The sequence below is a fragment of the Gossypium arboreum genome, chromosome 1 (assembly GCF_025698485.1).
Source record: "Gossypium arboreum isolate Shixiya-1 chromosome 1, ASM2569848v2, whole genome shotgun sequence".
Classification (NCBI taxonomy): Eukaryota; Viridiplantae; Streptophyta; class Magnoliopsida; order Malvales; family Malvaceae; genus Gossypium; species Gossypium arboreum.
In genome coordinates, this window is record NC_069070.1 from 122,251,803 (window position 1) to 122,268,146 (window position 16,344).

At 31.2% G+C, this 16,344-nt stretch overlaps 1 protein-coding gene across 1 annotated transcript; it reads right to left on the reverse strand.

The window, feature by feature from the left end:
* Positions 1 to 1,875: 1,875 nt before the first annotated feature.
* On the reverse strand, positions 1,876 to 8,006 carry LOC108482015 (glutamine synthetase nodule isozyme-like). Its single transcript, XM_017785122.2, has 13 exons — positions 7,911 to 8,006; positions 7,763 to 7,802; positions 7,561 to 7,664; positions 7,153 to 7,201; positions 6,897 to 7,003; positions 6,014 to 6,101; positions 5,283 to 5,411; positions 5,058 to 5,132; positions 4,891 to 4,944; positions 4,762 to 4,799; positions 3,926 to 4,085; positions 2,497 to 2,557; positions 1,876 to 2,160 (listed from the first exon to the last, which is right to left on the reverse strand). Exons 1-13 carry the CDS (start codon positions 7,982 to 7,984, stop codon positions 2,069 to 2,071), a joined length of 1,071 nt encoding a protein of 356 aa, XP_017640611.1. The 5' UTR covers positions 7,985 to 8,006; the 3' UTR covers positions 1,876 to 2,068.
* Between the last annotated feature and the right edge of the window lie 8,338 nt (positions 8,007 to 16,344).

Consider the following 16,344-nt stretch of genomic DNA (forward strand, 5'->3'; position numbering starts at 1 on the left):
TATGGCGTTATTTGTTCGCATCGTCCGTACCAATCAAAAGCTTTTTTTTCTCTTCTCTTCTTCAGTTCAATGTTTTTCATAAAATAGTTTTGAACATCAGAAATCTACGAACCAAAATCCAAAATAGTTTTCTACTTTGATCTTTGGCACTAATCGTCAAATTGACCTGGATCTAAAGTATGTTTTTCTACTCGACTAGGACATTGATCCACTCTAATGTGGTACCTGAGTTTGACATTTTTTCTAATGTGTTACTTGTATTATTTTTGTCCGATATAGTACTTCTATTTGACAAATTTTGGCTCTGTTTGCTTCAAGGTAAAAGCTTTTATGAAAAAATTTTCAACCTTTCTCGATGTTTGTTTCATATAAAATAGGATGGTCAACATAAAATAGTTTCCAGACAATAAAAAATTACCTCTTATTCTTATAAAATGTTTTACTAAACTGATAAAGCTCTGTTCACTGTAACACCCCTTACCCGATTCGAACATCAAGTCAAAACACCAAGATTTTACATTCTTTACTACATTATTCTCCTGTCAAATATTTTCTTATAAACTTTCATAACTTTTCAATTTAGTCGTTTTTTGTCATAAAAGTTCAATATTCACTAATTAATCATATTAAATCCAATTTCTTTCTTGTTACACTTTAATCATATAATTTATCTTAATATATTGCTTCACATATCAAATTTCTATGTATTTCATTTCTATTATTTCATCCACATATTTTCTCAAGTTTAACAATTTAGTGTTTATCGTCATAAAATTTTTGTATTTTTCCACAATTTCACTTTTATAATACTTTATGCATATTTCATCATCTCATAACACATTTATTAAACTTTTATCATAATTTTCTTATTCACATATTAAATTGTTTCACACTTAAAGTTTTGTATAATTTTAATTTAGTCCCTATTGCCATGTAATTTATTTTTCATCATATAAGCAATTTAACATAATAATTCATTATAATATCTTATTTCACATAACAAAATTTCATGCATATCACTTCTCTTGTTTCAATTATAAATTTCACAAAGTTTACAATTTAATCCTTAACATCATGAATATTCATTATTTACTATAATTTCACCTTAACATCACTTTGTAATCAATTCACTATTTCATTTAGACTCTTAATCATGAATCTCAAATACATGTTTGTTTCATTGAACAACTTTTATCAAATATTTTCAAGAAATCTACTAAACAATAGAAAATATTTTACACAGATTCACCCAAACACCTCAAAATATTTGTTTTTCTAGAAAAGTAAGTCATTTTTCAGAAGCCATTTTCAATTAAATAAATGGAGCTTTTATGTATTTTGGTACTCGAAAGTGACAGCGTTAACTTTTTAGTTTTAGTATTTAAAGGTTGAAGATAGATTTGATGAAAGCTAATTGTTAAAACTATTATGTTTGAAATTTTCATGATTTTGTTAATAGAATAAATTTAGTTTTAATTATGAATTTGTTTAGTTTTATGCTTAATTTGTCAAATACAATCCAATTAATGTGATCTAATTCGGTTTTAAAGTTTATTTAATGAAAGTTAATTACTAATATTATTAGCTAATTATGATTTTTTATAAAATCAACTCTAAAAGTTAACAATCATACTTTTGTGTATCAAAATATATAATTTTGTCAAATATAAGTATTAGATTGAACAAAAACAATATAAGTACTACATTAAAAAGAGTGTCAAACTTAAGTATCAATTTATGTATTAAACCAATAAATTACCGAGCAATTAACATCTTTGCTACTTTTGTTGAATATAGAATTAACAGGCATTTTTAATTCTCGAATCGAATATATTTAATGATTATTCAAATAATTTAAATTTTAAAACCCCACAATTAACTATTTAGATTCTTTTTCCTTTTTTCTTCTTGACCATATCTCGGCTATCATTGTTCCAACAATATCCAGACAAATAAATTAAGAACTAAATAAAAAGTACTAACTGGCAAATTCGAAGCAATAAAAAGTAATTTAACATTTAGTTTTAGTTCGACGTGGGATTTTCCAATGCCTCCATTTTCAAGCTCTTTATGGCTTCCATAGAATGGTGGTTTCAGCTATCATTGAAGTCACAACGTAAGGATCCATGTTAGATGATGGCCTTCTATCTTCGAAATAGCCTGCAAAGTATATTAAATTTAAAAAACAAGAAAAATTAATTAAATTATATTTTATCTTTTTCTTTTGTTAAAAAATTCGTTCTTAAAAGCTTATATGAAAATAATTAGATTGTGACATTTGGCGTGTCACATGTACCTCATATTAACATATAATAATCAAATTTTAACAATAGAAACAACCAAAGTTTTTAACAGAATTATTAATTAATTTATCTATTTTTTTAGTAGAAGGAACAAAATATTATCTAACTCCTAATAAAATGGCCTCCATGATATTTTTACCTAAAAAATTCAAGAGACGAGATCTAAAAAAGAAGAAAAGAAAAGAATGGTTACCTTTTCCTTCTTTCTCAGTGTCACGACCAACACGAACAGAGGCTCCTCTATTTGCAACACCCTAATATTTCAACAATACAAACAAAATAATATTTCAATCAATTATGATAAATATCAGCAAAAAAAACGCAAAATAACATAATACAATGTGTCATTGCAACTAGACCTATTTATGGATCGAGTTATTCGCACAAGCTCAAAGGCCTGCTTGAAATTTGGGAGAATTTGGCAAAAAATATTAGGCCTGAAAAATAGACCCAGACAAAAAAATAGTCCCGTTTAAAATATGGGCCAAGCTCGAGTTTGAACATTCAAGGCCCAAGCTCAGCCTGACCCTACCCATTTTTAAGTTTACAGTACTTTATATTATGCTATTTTTATATATTATGTAATTTAGAACACGTTAAAGAAAATAAATTAATGTTAAATATATAATACTATTCTAATGTTAAACATTAATATAATGTTAACTACATAAAATTTTCAATAAATAAAAATATATAAAAATATTAAATATTAAAATAAAATAAATATTTTTAAAAATAATATGGAAAAATAAATTTGAGTTAGTATTTTACATATACGTGTAAGTTTAAACAAAATTTTAAACCTATATTTCGAGCCAAATTGAACTTAAACAAATATAAAATATTTTAATATCATACTTAAATATCACCTGAACAACTTATAAACACATTTAATTACAACCACTATTTAATTTCCTTTTCTATCAAAACTATAAGGAGAATCAATGCATTCTAAGGTTGATATTGATAGCCAAAAGGGATACGGTTCAATCTACGGAAAAGCCATTAATAACGAAAATCGAATTATCCCAAAACAAAATTTACCGGTTCATCGGTTATTTAAATTTTTAAAAATATTTAAAAGCTTTCTTCATTAACTCAGAAAAGCTAATTGCATATACATAAAATTATAATTCAATTCCAATAATTATGATTTTTAAATCTTTAAAAACTTAATTACACTTAATCTAAATTTAATAAAATTCAATTTGAACCCAAATTAAATAATACAATTCAAAATTCTTTTAATTTCTTTTGAAATTTTAATTTCCTATTAAGTTTCAACCCTAACGCTAGAATTGTTCAATGGTCAGATGGGTTGAATAATAATAAAATATTTTTATTTTATATTAAGTTTGAACCCAATCAGATTTAGGTTAAGTTTGGACATTAAATTTTATTTTATTAACTTAATTTAAATTGAATTCAATTTAAATAATAATAAAAATATTTTTATATCTAATTATAAAATGTATATTTTAATTTTTGAACATTTTAAATAGTGAAATAAGCTTTTAACTGAGCCAGCCTAAAAACAAGCTTAGACTTCAAAATTTTATCAAACTGAGCATGGTCCAACCCAAGACATGGAGTGCTAAATTGCTAATATGATGCTGACTTACCCAAGAGAATGTGTTGATATCGGCAGTCTCGTGAAGACCTGTTAAGCGTCTCTCATTACCCTTACCATAAGCTGCAATGTGTTCCTTGTGCCGCTTACTTAATTTCTCGATCGCCTCGTTTATCACTTCGATCCCACCATTATTTCTCATCGATTTTGTGCTGAGACAAAAAATATATATATTTTAAATGTTTACGGTCATAATTTATTTAATTTAAATCATGATCACGTCTACTCCTCTCTTAAAAATAAACTTATCTATTCGTAAGGTTGAGTCATGATTTAATTTTGTGTTAGAGTTGATTTTAAGGTAAATATATATTGGAACCTAAATTTAGTTTCAAAGTTCAAATTGGTAATTAAGAGTTTTTTTTTTTGTCTAATTAGATACCTAAACTTGGTCTCAAGGTTCAAATCGATACCTAAACTTTTTTTTTATACTTGAATTTGGCCTCAAGATTTTTTTTTGTCCAATTAGGTACCTAAACTTAGTTTCAAAGTTCAATTTGATACTTTTTTTTGTCCAATTAGATACTTAAACTTGGCTTTTTTATTCAAATTGATACTTGAACTTAACTTCATAGTTCAAATTTGTTCAAATAACCAAATACTACGTTAAACCAAAAAGCTAAATTTAAATACCTAATTGAACCAAAATAAACTTTAAATGCCAAATTCAAATACCTAACCTAAAAACATATATAATATCCATTTCAACACTAAAATAAAATTCATATAACAAAATATATATTTACCCTTAAATTTATTTAAAAATTTTGTCGTAAGTAATCTATCCCATTAAAAATAGAGAATATTGTTTGGTATTTTAATTTTTACCTGTAATTAGTATGAGCGCCGGCACCATTCCAATCACCCTAATCGAATAAAATAAAACAAAGATTAAAAAAAGAAAAAAAGCCAAAGAAAAAAGAAAAGAAATTGTAGGCATTGGGAGTTGGGACAAACCAAAACAGGTTTGGGATCGAAAGAAAGAACAGCTCCTGCGATTTCAGTTATTCGCTGTTTAAAAAAATGAAAAAAAATAAAAATGTTATAATAACAAATACCTTTAGAAAAAAGATCAAAATATGATTATTAAATAAATAAATAAACTGGTTTTGTGGATATATTACCTCGAGTATGTATCGAGCCATCCATACTTGATCCCCTGAAGAAATCCCAGTAACTGGACCTACCTGGAATTCCCACTGTTTACACAATAACAACACCACATAAATATGCTATATTTCGGTTGGATTTTATATATAGTATTTTGATTTTTAAAAATAAAATTGAATATTGTAGTGAATAGATCGAAGCTGAATTTATTTGATTTGTGAATAAAAAGAATCACATACCTGGCCAGGCATAACTTCACCATTGATTCCACTAATGTTAATGCCAGCAAAAAGGCAAGCTTTGTAATGTGCATCCACAATGTCTCGGCCGAAGGCTTTGTCAGAACCCACTCCACAATAGTACGGTCCCTGCATGTATGGATTAATTAAGTTTTTATTTTTAATATTTTAAAAAGGTATTTAAGGGATTTTTCACAATTGTAAATAAACGAAATGATTGTTTTTTTAACACTATAGAGAAGTTAAAATAATTAGAAATTAAAGAATTTGGTTTAGTTTGATTAATTATGCATTTTTCAGCTTTGAAAATTGAACTTAACTAATTACTTAATTTCACTTGAACCAAAATCAAATTAAATTTAATAAATTTCGGATTTAAATATCTTAATCTAATTGATTTTCAATTTTTGATATATTAAGTAATACAAAAGAAAAGAAGTACAATGTAATCAGGGGTGAACAGTAATGGTGCTAAGGGCGGTGTTGGCCTCAATTTTTTTTAAAATTTTTATTATTCCTTTGGAATTTTTAATTATATCTTTCAAAATTTTAAAATTTTCTTATTATGCTTTTAATTTTTAAGTATTTTAATTAATGTCTCTTAAAATTTTAAATTTTTAATTAAAATCCCAATTTAAAACAATTCTTATCAGACTCTTAATTTTTGAAATTTTTAATTAAACCCAAAACTTAGTTAAAAAAAAATCTACCACTAAATGTTTTATTTTTACCTGTGGTGCGGGAAACCCTCCGACAGGCCATCCAAGAGGCCATTTAGTGTCCTTTTGAAAAAGTGTGTACTCTTGCTCAATGCCATACCTAAATTAGTACAATAAGATAGTAATTTTTAGGATACATTGAAATATAGACAACTATTAATTGAAAGAATATGGCATTAGATAGCTTTTTAACCAGTTTATGAAATTAAAAAAACCCAAATATATATACATATAAAACAAATATGAACTTATACATCAAATAAGTCTCTTTAAATATTGGATTATTCATTTGGTTCATTTGAGTTGGATATTTTATAAGAGATTTAAATTTAAATTAATTAAGTTGATTTAACCTTAGCTCGATTAATATTAGATTATAGGTTCGAGTACGCTAAAATCCATTATCCTTCTATAATAAGATTAATGTTAAAAAAATTAAATTAATTAAACTTTAATCGAATTAAAATTAGTATAATAAAATGTTCTTTTAATAGTAAAATAGGCTGATTCACGGGTTCAAGCCCAATTGAGACTTAGATATAAATTTAAGGCCATAGTTGGTTCATTTGGTTTATAATTAAGGCCATAGTTGGTTCATTTGGTCTATAAACGCCTGAAATTTTGGAATGAAATTTTTGAAGGTTTTTTCTTTAAATTACTACAAGTGTTAATGAAGATACAAAGTAAAAGACATTGTAAAAGAAAAACTTTATTGGTAAATTTATCTTTAAACAATAACTTTTTTTTATTGGCTAATAGGATTTTGGGTAAATTAAGACAAAATTTATAGTTTAAGGAATATTTCTGATAAAAAAAAAACTTTCAAAATCAATACAAAAATTGATGTATAGTTTAAGGGTTAAGTTACTAACAAAGTTGAAAAGATATATACTACCATGGCTCCTCCGCAACGACATCAGGGTGGCTAAAGACCTTGTCAGCGTTGAATCTTTTGTTTGTAGGAATGGGGTCTCCAGTTGGTGTATACGCGTCACACATCACCTATTTATGCAATTGTATACATAAAATTAATAATTGGTTCATTGACAATATATATATATATATATATATATATACAAATTAACCCCATAAGCTATCTTTAATATCTTAGCAAAATTCTAAAATGTTTTATCGAAAAGTAAATTGATTACCAACATGTTCCTTCCTCTTCTGAATGGATCTCTGAATATCGCTTGAGGACTAATCTAGTCAAAATTTAAGTTAATAGTTATTACATAAAAAAAAGTAAATTTATATATTTACATGAATACTCCAAAATAAATAATTTGTATTTTTAAAAAATTACAAAATTTTAAACTTATAATAAAAAATATTTTTAACTTTCATAAAATATTTAATTTAATTTTAGCTACCTAAAAAGATTTACTGACTTCTCCAATAATAACCTTAATTTTCCAAAACCGAACTGAACTGTTTTGATTGCTGGATTCCTTTTTTTTTTTTTTACGTTTAAGACCTTGGAGTTGTCCGATCTAAACTGAGCATGGATTACCGAAATACCTCAGTAAAAAAAGAAGAAGAGTTTAAACAAAACTTACTATATAATAACTTCACTGTTATCACCGGTGGCCTGCTCCGTGCTGGAACCGTCGTAGTTCCATTTAGGAAGTTTTGAAGGATCCGACTCCGGTCCCGGCAATGTCTATATCCAAACCAATATATATCACCATTTCGATTCTAGAAAAAAACAGATCATAATATTCAACAGAAAGTTTTGAATGTTTCATTAGTAAAACACACTCTTGCTTTGCTCCTCATATCCATGCCAGATCCACCGATCCTGGAAAAATGTTTGAAAAAAGGCATTAGTAATTAGTGTAAAAATTAAAATTGTGTGAAACAGAGGAAATCGAAAGGGAATTGAAAGATATAGAGAAAGAGTGTTGACCATATGTATTCAGCTATGACTTTTTCAGTGACGTCGCATAGATTGAGATTAACGAGATCGTTGAGAAGAGACATTGTTGTTTGGCTACTGAGAATTTCAGAGAAAATTTTTAAAAATGGAAAGGGGTTTGGTTGTTGATTTTAAACTGAAAAAATTAACGGTTTTTCGGCTGAGGAAATGCATTGTTTTTAGGGCAGTTAAGATATCTAATCTATAAATAGATGATAACAGTAATAAGGATAAACTACATCAGAGGTCACTAAACTATTAGTCAATTTACATTTTGGTCACTGAACTTCAAAAAGTTACAAAATGGTCACTATACTATTCGAAAGTTCTCATTTAAGTCGCTGGAATGTTATAATCATTGTTGTATGGCCTTTTATATTTTCACCGCTTGCACCAATCGAAAGCTTTCTTTCCTATTCTTTTTTACAGATTAGTTTTTTTCATGAAACAATTTTGAATGTCATGAATTTGAGAGCCAAAATCCAAACAACTTTCTTCTCCATTCTTCGATACTGATTATTAGATTGACTTGAATCTAAGATATATTCTTTTACTAATTGATGGATAATAACGTCAAGGGTTATTTTTATGTACCTTGAAGGAAATATCATACTGTTAACAACAATAATAAATCTAAAGTACTTTTTTATAAAAAAAAATCATTTTATTTAGCCAAAAATTTATCGGTCAAATGGTTGTAAAACAATAAAATTAATGAAAAAAAAAATAGAAGGAAATAAAGTTTCAAGATAAACTCATTGGTATCAATAATTGACTCAAAGAACGGCTTGTTAGTTGAGAAATTTTTTGGGGGGGTTTCAAATTTATAGATGTGGAATGTCTCTATTTTAAAAACTGAAAGCTTTGGTTGGAAAGTGATAAACATGTCAAATTGCATATTTTTTATGCTTAATTTGGTTTATTGATGAACTGAATCCTGCTAACTAAGTGTTTTTATGATTTAATTCTTGTCAGGGATGCAATTGATCAAAAGTAATCAAAAGGGCCAAATTAGAAGAAAATTATTGAATGGGCCAAAGCGAAAAGATGGAGCAAGCCAAGGACTAGTCATAAATTTGACTTTGTAAAAAGCCAAAATAGGAAATTCTATTTTAAGTTTATTTATTTTAATTATTATTATTTTAGATTTTATATTAATTTTCTTAAGCTATTTTTAGTAAACCCTATATAAATTGGGGGTTTAGTTCTTAGGAAATTATCCATTAATCAATTGTCTTTACATTCCTATTTCATTTTGGAATTCCATTATCCACTTTGTTTTATTTTTCTTAATTCAATTGAGCATTAGATTATTTTGTCTTCTTTTTACAAAATTTGTCTAATTTTCTTTGCAATTTTTCCTATCCATTTCCACTACCTTTTTTCATATAATTTCTATCATTTCCATAACCTTCAAGCATGATTAAATTCATGCCACACTAAACCCTTTCACTTTAAGCCGTGTTAACCCGTCAAAATACCCATGATTACTGAACCCAAGTTGTTTAACTCCCGACTTTCGATATTTATTATTTCTCCGATTAAGAGTATGACTTCATCAACTCACAAAGTCAAGACAGACTAAGTCAAAAAGACGCTGCTTGAGTTAGTGTGACTAGACGTCTGATTGGAATTCCGAATGGATCGATTGTCTAATTGGTCTTCCGTGAACACATTGGCGTGCCAAGTGGGGATTGCTGTTTGGTTCCGTCAAGGGAAGTAGTAACCGGATTTAAATGTCTCAACGTTTGAGGGCATTGGTTCGAGCTAGGCTCTTCTAGAACGCAATGCTGCCGGAGTTCTAAATCACGAACGTTTCGTAGGTTGTTCGATCGGTAAGGGTTAGTTATAGGACGTTCCATAACTAATTTACACAAGGAAGAGTTGGTGTCCGAGGCGTCCTTGGTAGCTATAACTAGCTTATCGAAAAAGAGGAGTTCACCTAATTTCGAGGAACGGGTCAAAGACGGGAAAACCCGTGCTTAAGGCTGAGCTAAGTTTTATTGATTTTCCTTTAAATTATTTTGTTATTTATTTTTATTTCATCTTTTACTTTTTACTTTTTACGTTTTCTTGTGTTTATTTCAGGTTTCATATTTTATTTCCCCCCTAAACGTCGCGGGCACGACAACTGCCCAGACACTAATCTGGTCAAGAAACAAACAATTTTAAGTAATTCCAATCTCCGTGGGATCGACCCTACTCCCTATACTGCTTTAATTTGCAAACTAGGTGTAGGTTTATATTGGTGGAATCGATAGCTGTAACAACCCCTACCCGTATCTGTCGCTGGAATAGAGTACGAGGCATTACCGAGAAGCACGAAACACTTATAGATAATTTAAATACATTTTCATAACAACTTGTCTCAATTTCATACTATTTCGTATTTAAGCTTTATTCACTAAAGTCTTTGAAATATCATCTTTATGCAAATAACACACATGAGGTACATAATTCCGTAGTTATAAATGAACACATTTATCAAACATATTCCATGTTTTTATATATATATATATATAGTCTCAAATTTACATGTATCAATTACCATCACTTCCTCGTATTTCAGACAAATACGTGTAATAATTCATAAATATGCAATTCACTAACTCTTCCTGCCAATCACGATTTAAATTGCCAAATCACTTATTGAGCCCAATTTCAATGTACACTAAAATCTATCATATAAATTTGGATTGTAACGCCCCCTTACCCGAGACCGTCGTCGGAGTCGAGCACGAGGCATTACTAAACTTATTTGAGCACTTAAACAAATTCGGACAAGCTGTCCAACTGCGTCATAGTTACGTAAAAATTCATATCTCGAGTTCCGAAACTTGAAATCAAATTCCGTAAATTTTCTCTTAAACTAGACTCATATATCTATCTATTAAAATTTTTTCTAGAATTTTTGGTTGGGCCAATTAGTACAGTTTATTAGTTAAAGTCTCCCCTATTTTAGGGTTCGACTGCTCTAACCTCTGTGTATTACGAATCAGATATCTCCCTGTACAGAGTTTCAATGACTATGCCGTTTGTTACTAATAAAACTAGACTTAATAAGGAATCTGTAAATATAAAGCATGACTTCTAATTATCTTTGTACAATTTATGGTGAATTTCAAAGTCAGAACAGGGATCCAGAAATCGCTCTGGCCCTGTTTCACAAAAAATTTAACTTCTCATAAAATATAACTCATATACCTGTTTTGTTCCATCCATATGAAAATAGACTCATAATTCTTCAATTACATATTTTATTCATCAACTAATTATATCTCTACTATTTTTAATGATTTTTCAAACTCACGTGACTGCTGCTGTCTGAATCTATTTTATGGTAAATTTTGCCTATTTCATGGTTTCCATGGATTAGCTAGCAATTTAGCATACATAACACCAAATATGATCATGATTAGTCATTCCAATGGCTAATCATTACCAAGCATTTCCATACCACTCAATATCCATATCATAAGACCATATATACAAAATGATTATAATGCTATACATGCCATACTCAAAACATACAAGCCATTATGCCAAGATGGTATACGGATAGTGTGAGTGGGCCTCCAACCGCTTCGATTTCTGAGCTGGCTTGTCAAAACTACAAGGAATGAAAAGGAGGGAGTAAGCATAAATACTTAGTAAGTCCATATGAAATTAATAAGCAACTACCAACACGCTTTTAAGATAAAACACCACAATTGTACAATTATACATACTCAAACTAAACTGTTTTATCGAGATATATTTACTAAATAATTTATTTCTGGAGCTACGAAACTCCAAATTAAGTTCCGTTAATTTTCCTTGAAACTAGATTCATATACCTTTCTTCCATAAAATTTCCATAATTTTTGGTTTATCCATTTAGTACAGTTTATTCATTAAAGTTTCCCCTGTTTCGCTGTCCAACAGTTCTGACCTCTCTTCACTAAAAATTATTTATCTCATAATTCGGGACTTGGATGATGTTCCCGTCTATCCATATTGAAAATATACTCGATAAGGATTTTAAATATATAAATTAAAACTCATAATTATTTTTGTACAATTTCTAATGATTTTCTAAAATCGAGCAGGGGATCTCAAGTCATTCAGACTCGTCTCACAACAATTTAAATATCTCATAACATAAAGTCCAATTGCATGTACCGTTTCCTCTATATGAAACTAGACTCATCAGGCTTTAATCTCATATTTTATTCAGCCTTTAACTCAATTTCCACAATTTATCGTGAATTTCAAAAGTTACACTACTGCAGTAACCCAAAACTGCCAATGCCATATTTATTCATTCACCACTGTTATTCACTAAATCCATACAATATCATTTCATCCATCATGGTAAGAACACATAATTATGCTTCATAAGCATAGATCCATAATCTCAATGTCATCAAGTATCAAGAACTTATTCCAAATCGTGTCATTTTCATAGTATTCACCAATTCTTAATCTTTTCGGGCCATTTTACATTTTCGTTCATAATCAAATTAGGGAACGATTACGGAATTGAGTACCTCATTATCACAATGCCATAGTAAAACTATGGTCTTGCACATAGTCACTGTTGAAAAGTCAACAAAGGTAGGAAGCAACTTGTTAAAAAGGTGAAGCAAGTTGCACCGAATGTTGAAAAGTTGAATGGGATAATTGCAATTTTGGTCCCTAATTTTTTAGGCCATTTGCAAGTTAGTCCCTGAACTTCAACTATAAATAGGCCTTTTCATTTTTCATTTCAACCATCCCAACCAATCTTTCTCTCTTAGTTTTCTCTCTTCTCCCATTTGAGAATTCTTAAGGAATTCTATTTGTTTGTAATATTTTGGAGATAGTAAAGTTATCATCTGGTGTTAGTGCCCGAGGACGTAGGTATAATTTACCGAACCTCGTTAAAACTCTTGTGTTCTTTTTGTCCTATTTTTCTTTCAATATTTGAGGGTATAATAGTAGTATTTAATTGTGCTATTAAATTACGTTAGAAGGAATATTCTGACTAAGGAAAGACTTGGTATTTAAGAGATCCTTGTGATCCACCTCTCTTCCCTGGGAATTGAACTTTGTGTGATTTTTTAGTACAATAATTTACACGCTTCCGACCCTATTGAAACAACAAGTGGTATCAAGAGCCGAAGGTTAATCGTAGTATGCTCTGTGGTTGCAGTTTAAACTGATCTTCCACATCAGAAAAGATTTCCTTAGGTATATTGAAAGATTATGGAGAAACGGTCGGTGTAGGAGCTTCAACATCGTCCATGTGGGCAAGACCGACAATTGCAAATGCAAGATTGGCCGTGGAGATCTTTGATGGCACGGGCCATTTTGGTATGTGGCAAAGTGAGGTTCTAGATGCCCTTTTTCAACAGGGTCTAGACATTGCCATTGATGAAAAAAAACCAGATGATGTACAGGAGAAAGATTGGAAGGCGATCAATCGGTTGGCATGTGGCACAATTCGATCATGCCTTTCTCGAGAGCAGAGGTATGCTTTTTCAAAGGAGACTTCTGCAAATAAGTTGTGGGTGGCACTTGAAGAAATTTTTTTGAAGAAAAACAGTCAAAATAAGCTCCACTTAAAGAAAAGACTGTTTCGCTTCACTTACGTCCCAAGTACCACAATGAATGATCACATCACCAAATTTAATCGTTAGTCACCGATTTGTGAATATGGATGAGACATTCAAAGATGAAGATTTGGCTTTGATGCTGTTGGGGTCACTTCTCGAGGAGTTTGAGTTCTAGAAACTACTCTACTTCATGGCGGAGTGATATATCTTTGACCAAGTCCATGCGGCCTTATACGCTTATGAACAGAGAAAGAAGGACAAACAGAAAAACTCAATCGAGATACTGAAGCTTTAGTAGTCCGAGGTCGTTCATACACTCGGAAGAAAACTCAAAAGGGAGATCAAAGTCAAAGTCCGGACTCGGAAAGATGAATGTGCCTTTTGTCATGAGAAAGGCCACCGGAAGAAAAATTGTCCAAAGTCAAGAATAAGGAAAAGTCTGCTGTAGATGCTTGTGTTGTAAAGCATGATACCGTGACTCGAACTATCATGGTTGCATCATCATCGCTGTTCCATTCGGATGAGTGGATATTGGATTCGGGTTGTACCTATCATATGTCCCTAACCGGAGTGGTTCTCGATTTAGTAGAACTAAATGGAGGAGTTGTTTATATGGGCAATGACAATGCTCAGTAAAGCTGTTGGGATAGGTTCAATCCAATTAAAGAATCAAGATGGATCAACCGAGTTCTAATCGACGCTCGGTACATGCCCGGTTTGAAGAAAAATCTCATCTCATTGGGAGCCTTGGAATCCAATGGTTCAGGTTGTTACTATGAGAGATGGGATTTTGAAAGTGACATTTGGCGACTTGTGATATTAAAGGGCATCGGAAAAATAACTTGTATTACTACCAAGGTAATACATTATTGGAGCAATCATTGCCTTCCTAGAACAAAGACTTGGACTCAATGCGGTTGTGGCATATGAAGTTGGGACATGCCAATGAAAAATCCTTGCAAATTCTAGCAAAGCAAGGATTGTTGAAAGATGCAAAGGCTTGCAAATTAAAATTTTGAGCATTGTGTTCGGGAAAGCAAAAGAGAGTGAAATTAAGACTCGCTATCCATAATACAAAAGGTATTTTGGAATATGTTCACTCAGATGTGTGGGGGCCTTCCAAAACACCTTCGTTGGGAGGAAAACACTACTTTGTTACTTTTGTTGATGACTTTTCCAGAAGAGTTTGGGTGTATACCATGAAAACTAAAGATGAAGTGCTTGGAGTTTTTCTTAAATGGAAAACTATGATCGAAAACCAGACTGGCAAGAAAATCAAGCGGCTTAGGACGGACAATGGAGGGGAATATAGAAGTGATCCGTTCTTCGATGTGTGCCAAGAGTATGGTATTGTTCGACACTTCACAGTTAGGGATACACCACAGCAGAATGGAGTGGCAGAGCGTATGAATCGAACATTGCTAGAGAAAGTTCGATGTATGTTGTCCAATGCTGGGTTGGGCAAGCAATTTTGGGCTGAGGCTGTGACATACGCTGGCCATCTTGTTAATCGTTCGCCATCATCTGCATTAGAAAGAAAAACTCCTATGGAGGTATGGTCTGAAAACGCCATTCTGATTATGATTCCTTACATGTGTTTGGATCCACTGCATATTACCATGTGAAGGAGTCAAAGTTAGATCCGAGGACAAAGAAAGCTCTCTTTATGGGAATCACTTCTAGAGTGAAGGGATTTCGTCTTTGGTGCTTAAGCACAAAGAAAATGATCTCAGAGAGATGTTACCTTTGATGAATCGCCACATTGAAAAAGGTAGCAGATGAAGAAATTCAGACAAGCGATACTCCACAGCAGGTGGAGTGTACTCCAAACCAGGTGGAGTTTGAGCAGATGGGGATTTGCCCAGTTAACAAGTCTAATTCTCCAACCACAATGGAGGAATTAGAGGTTGAAGAGGTTCTGACCCAAGAACCATTAAGTACACCAGAACCAGTTGCAGTTGCAAGGCCAAGGAGAGAAATTCGTAAACCTGCTCGATTTACTGATATGGTGGCCTACGCCCTTCTCGTTATTGATGATGATATTCCTATCACTTATCAAAAAGCAAAGCAAAGCTTAGAAAGTGATAAATAGAAAAGCGCCATGGATGAAGAAATGCAATCTCTCCTGAAGAACAATACTTGGGAGTTGGCGCAATTACCGAAAGGTAAAAGGGCAATCGGATGCAAGTGGCTATTCGCAAAGAAAGATGGATCTCCTAGCAAGAAAGATGTTCGCTACAAGGCAAGGTTGGTAGCTAAAGGCTACACTCAGAAGGAGGGAATTGACTACAATGATGTATTTTCCCCTGTTGTGAAGCATTCCTCCATTAGAATTTTGTTGGCCTTGGTAGCACAGTTGAATTTGGAGCTAGCTCAACTTGATGTTAAGACGGCTTTCTTGCATGGTGAGTTAGAAGAGGAGATCTATATGACTCAAATTCAAGGATACAGAGATGTTGGTGGTAGAAATTGGGTTTGTAAGTTGAACAAATCGCTATATGGATTGAAGCAATCCCGAGGCGATGGTACAAGCGATTTGATAGCTTTATGAAAAGCGTATACACAAGAAGTAAATATGACAATTGTGTGTATTTACTGAAGTGCATGACGGATCTTTCATTTATCTACTCTTGTATGTTGATGATATGTTAATCGCTCAAGAGCCAAAAGAGATAGATAAGTGAAGGCTCAGTTGAATCAAGAGTTCGAGATGAAAGATCTAGGTGAGGCCAAGAAGATTCTCGGCATGGAGATAAGTAGAGATAGACAGAGAGGCAAGCTTTGTTTGAATCGAAGCAATATCTCGAAAAAGGTATTACAATGTTTTGGTGTAAATGAAAACACTAAAC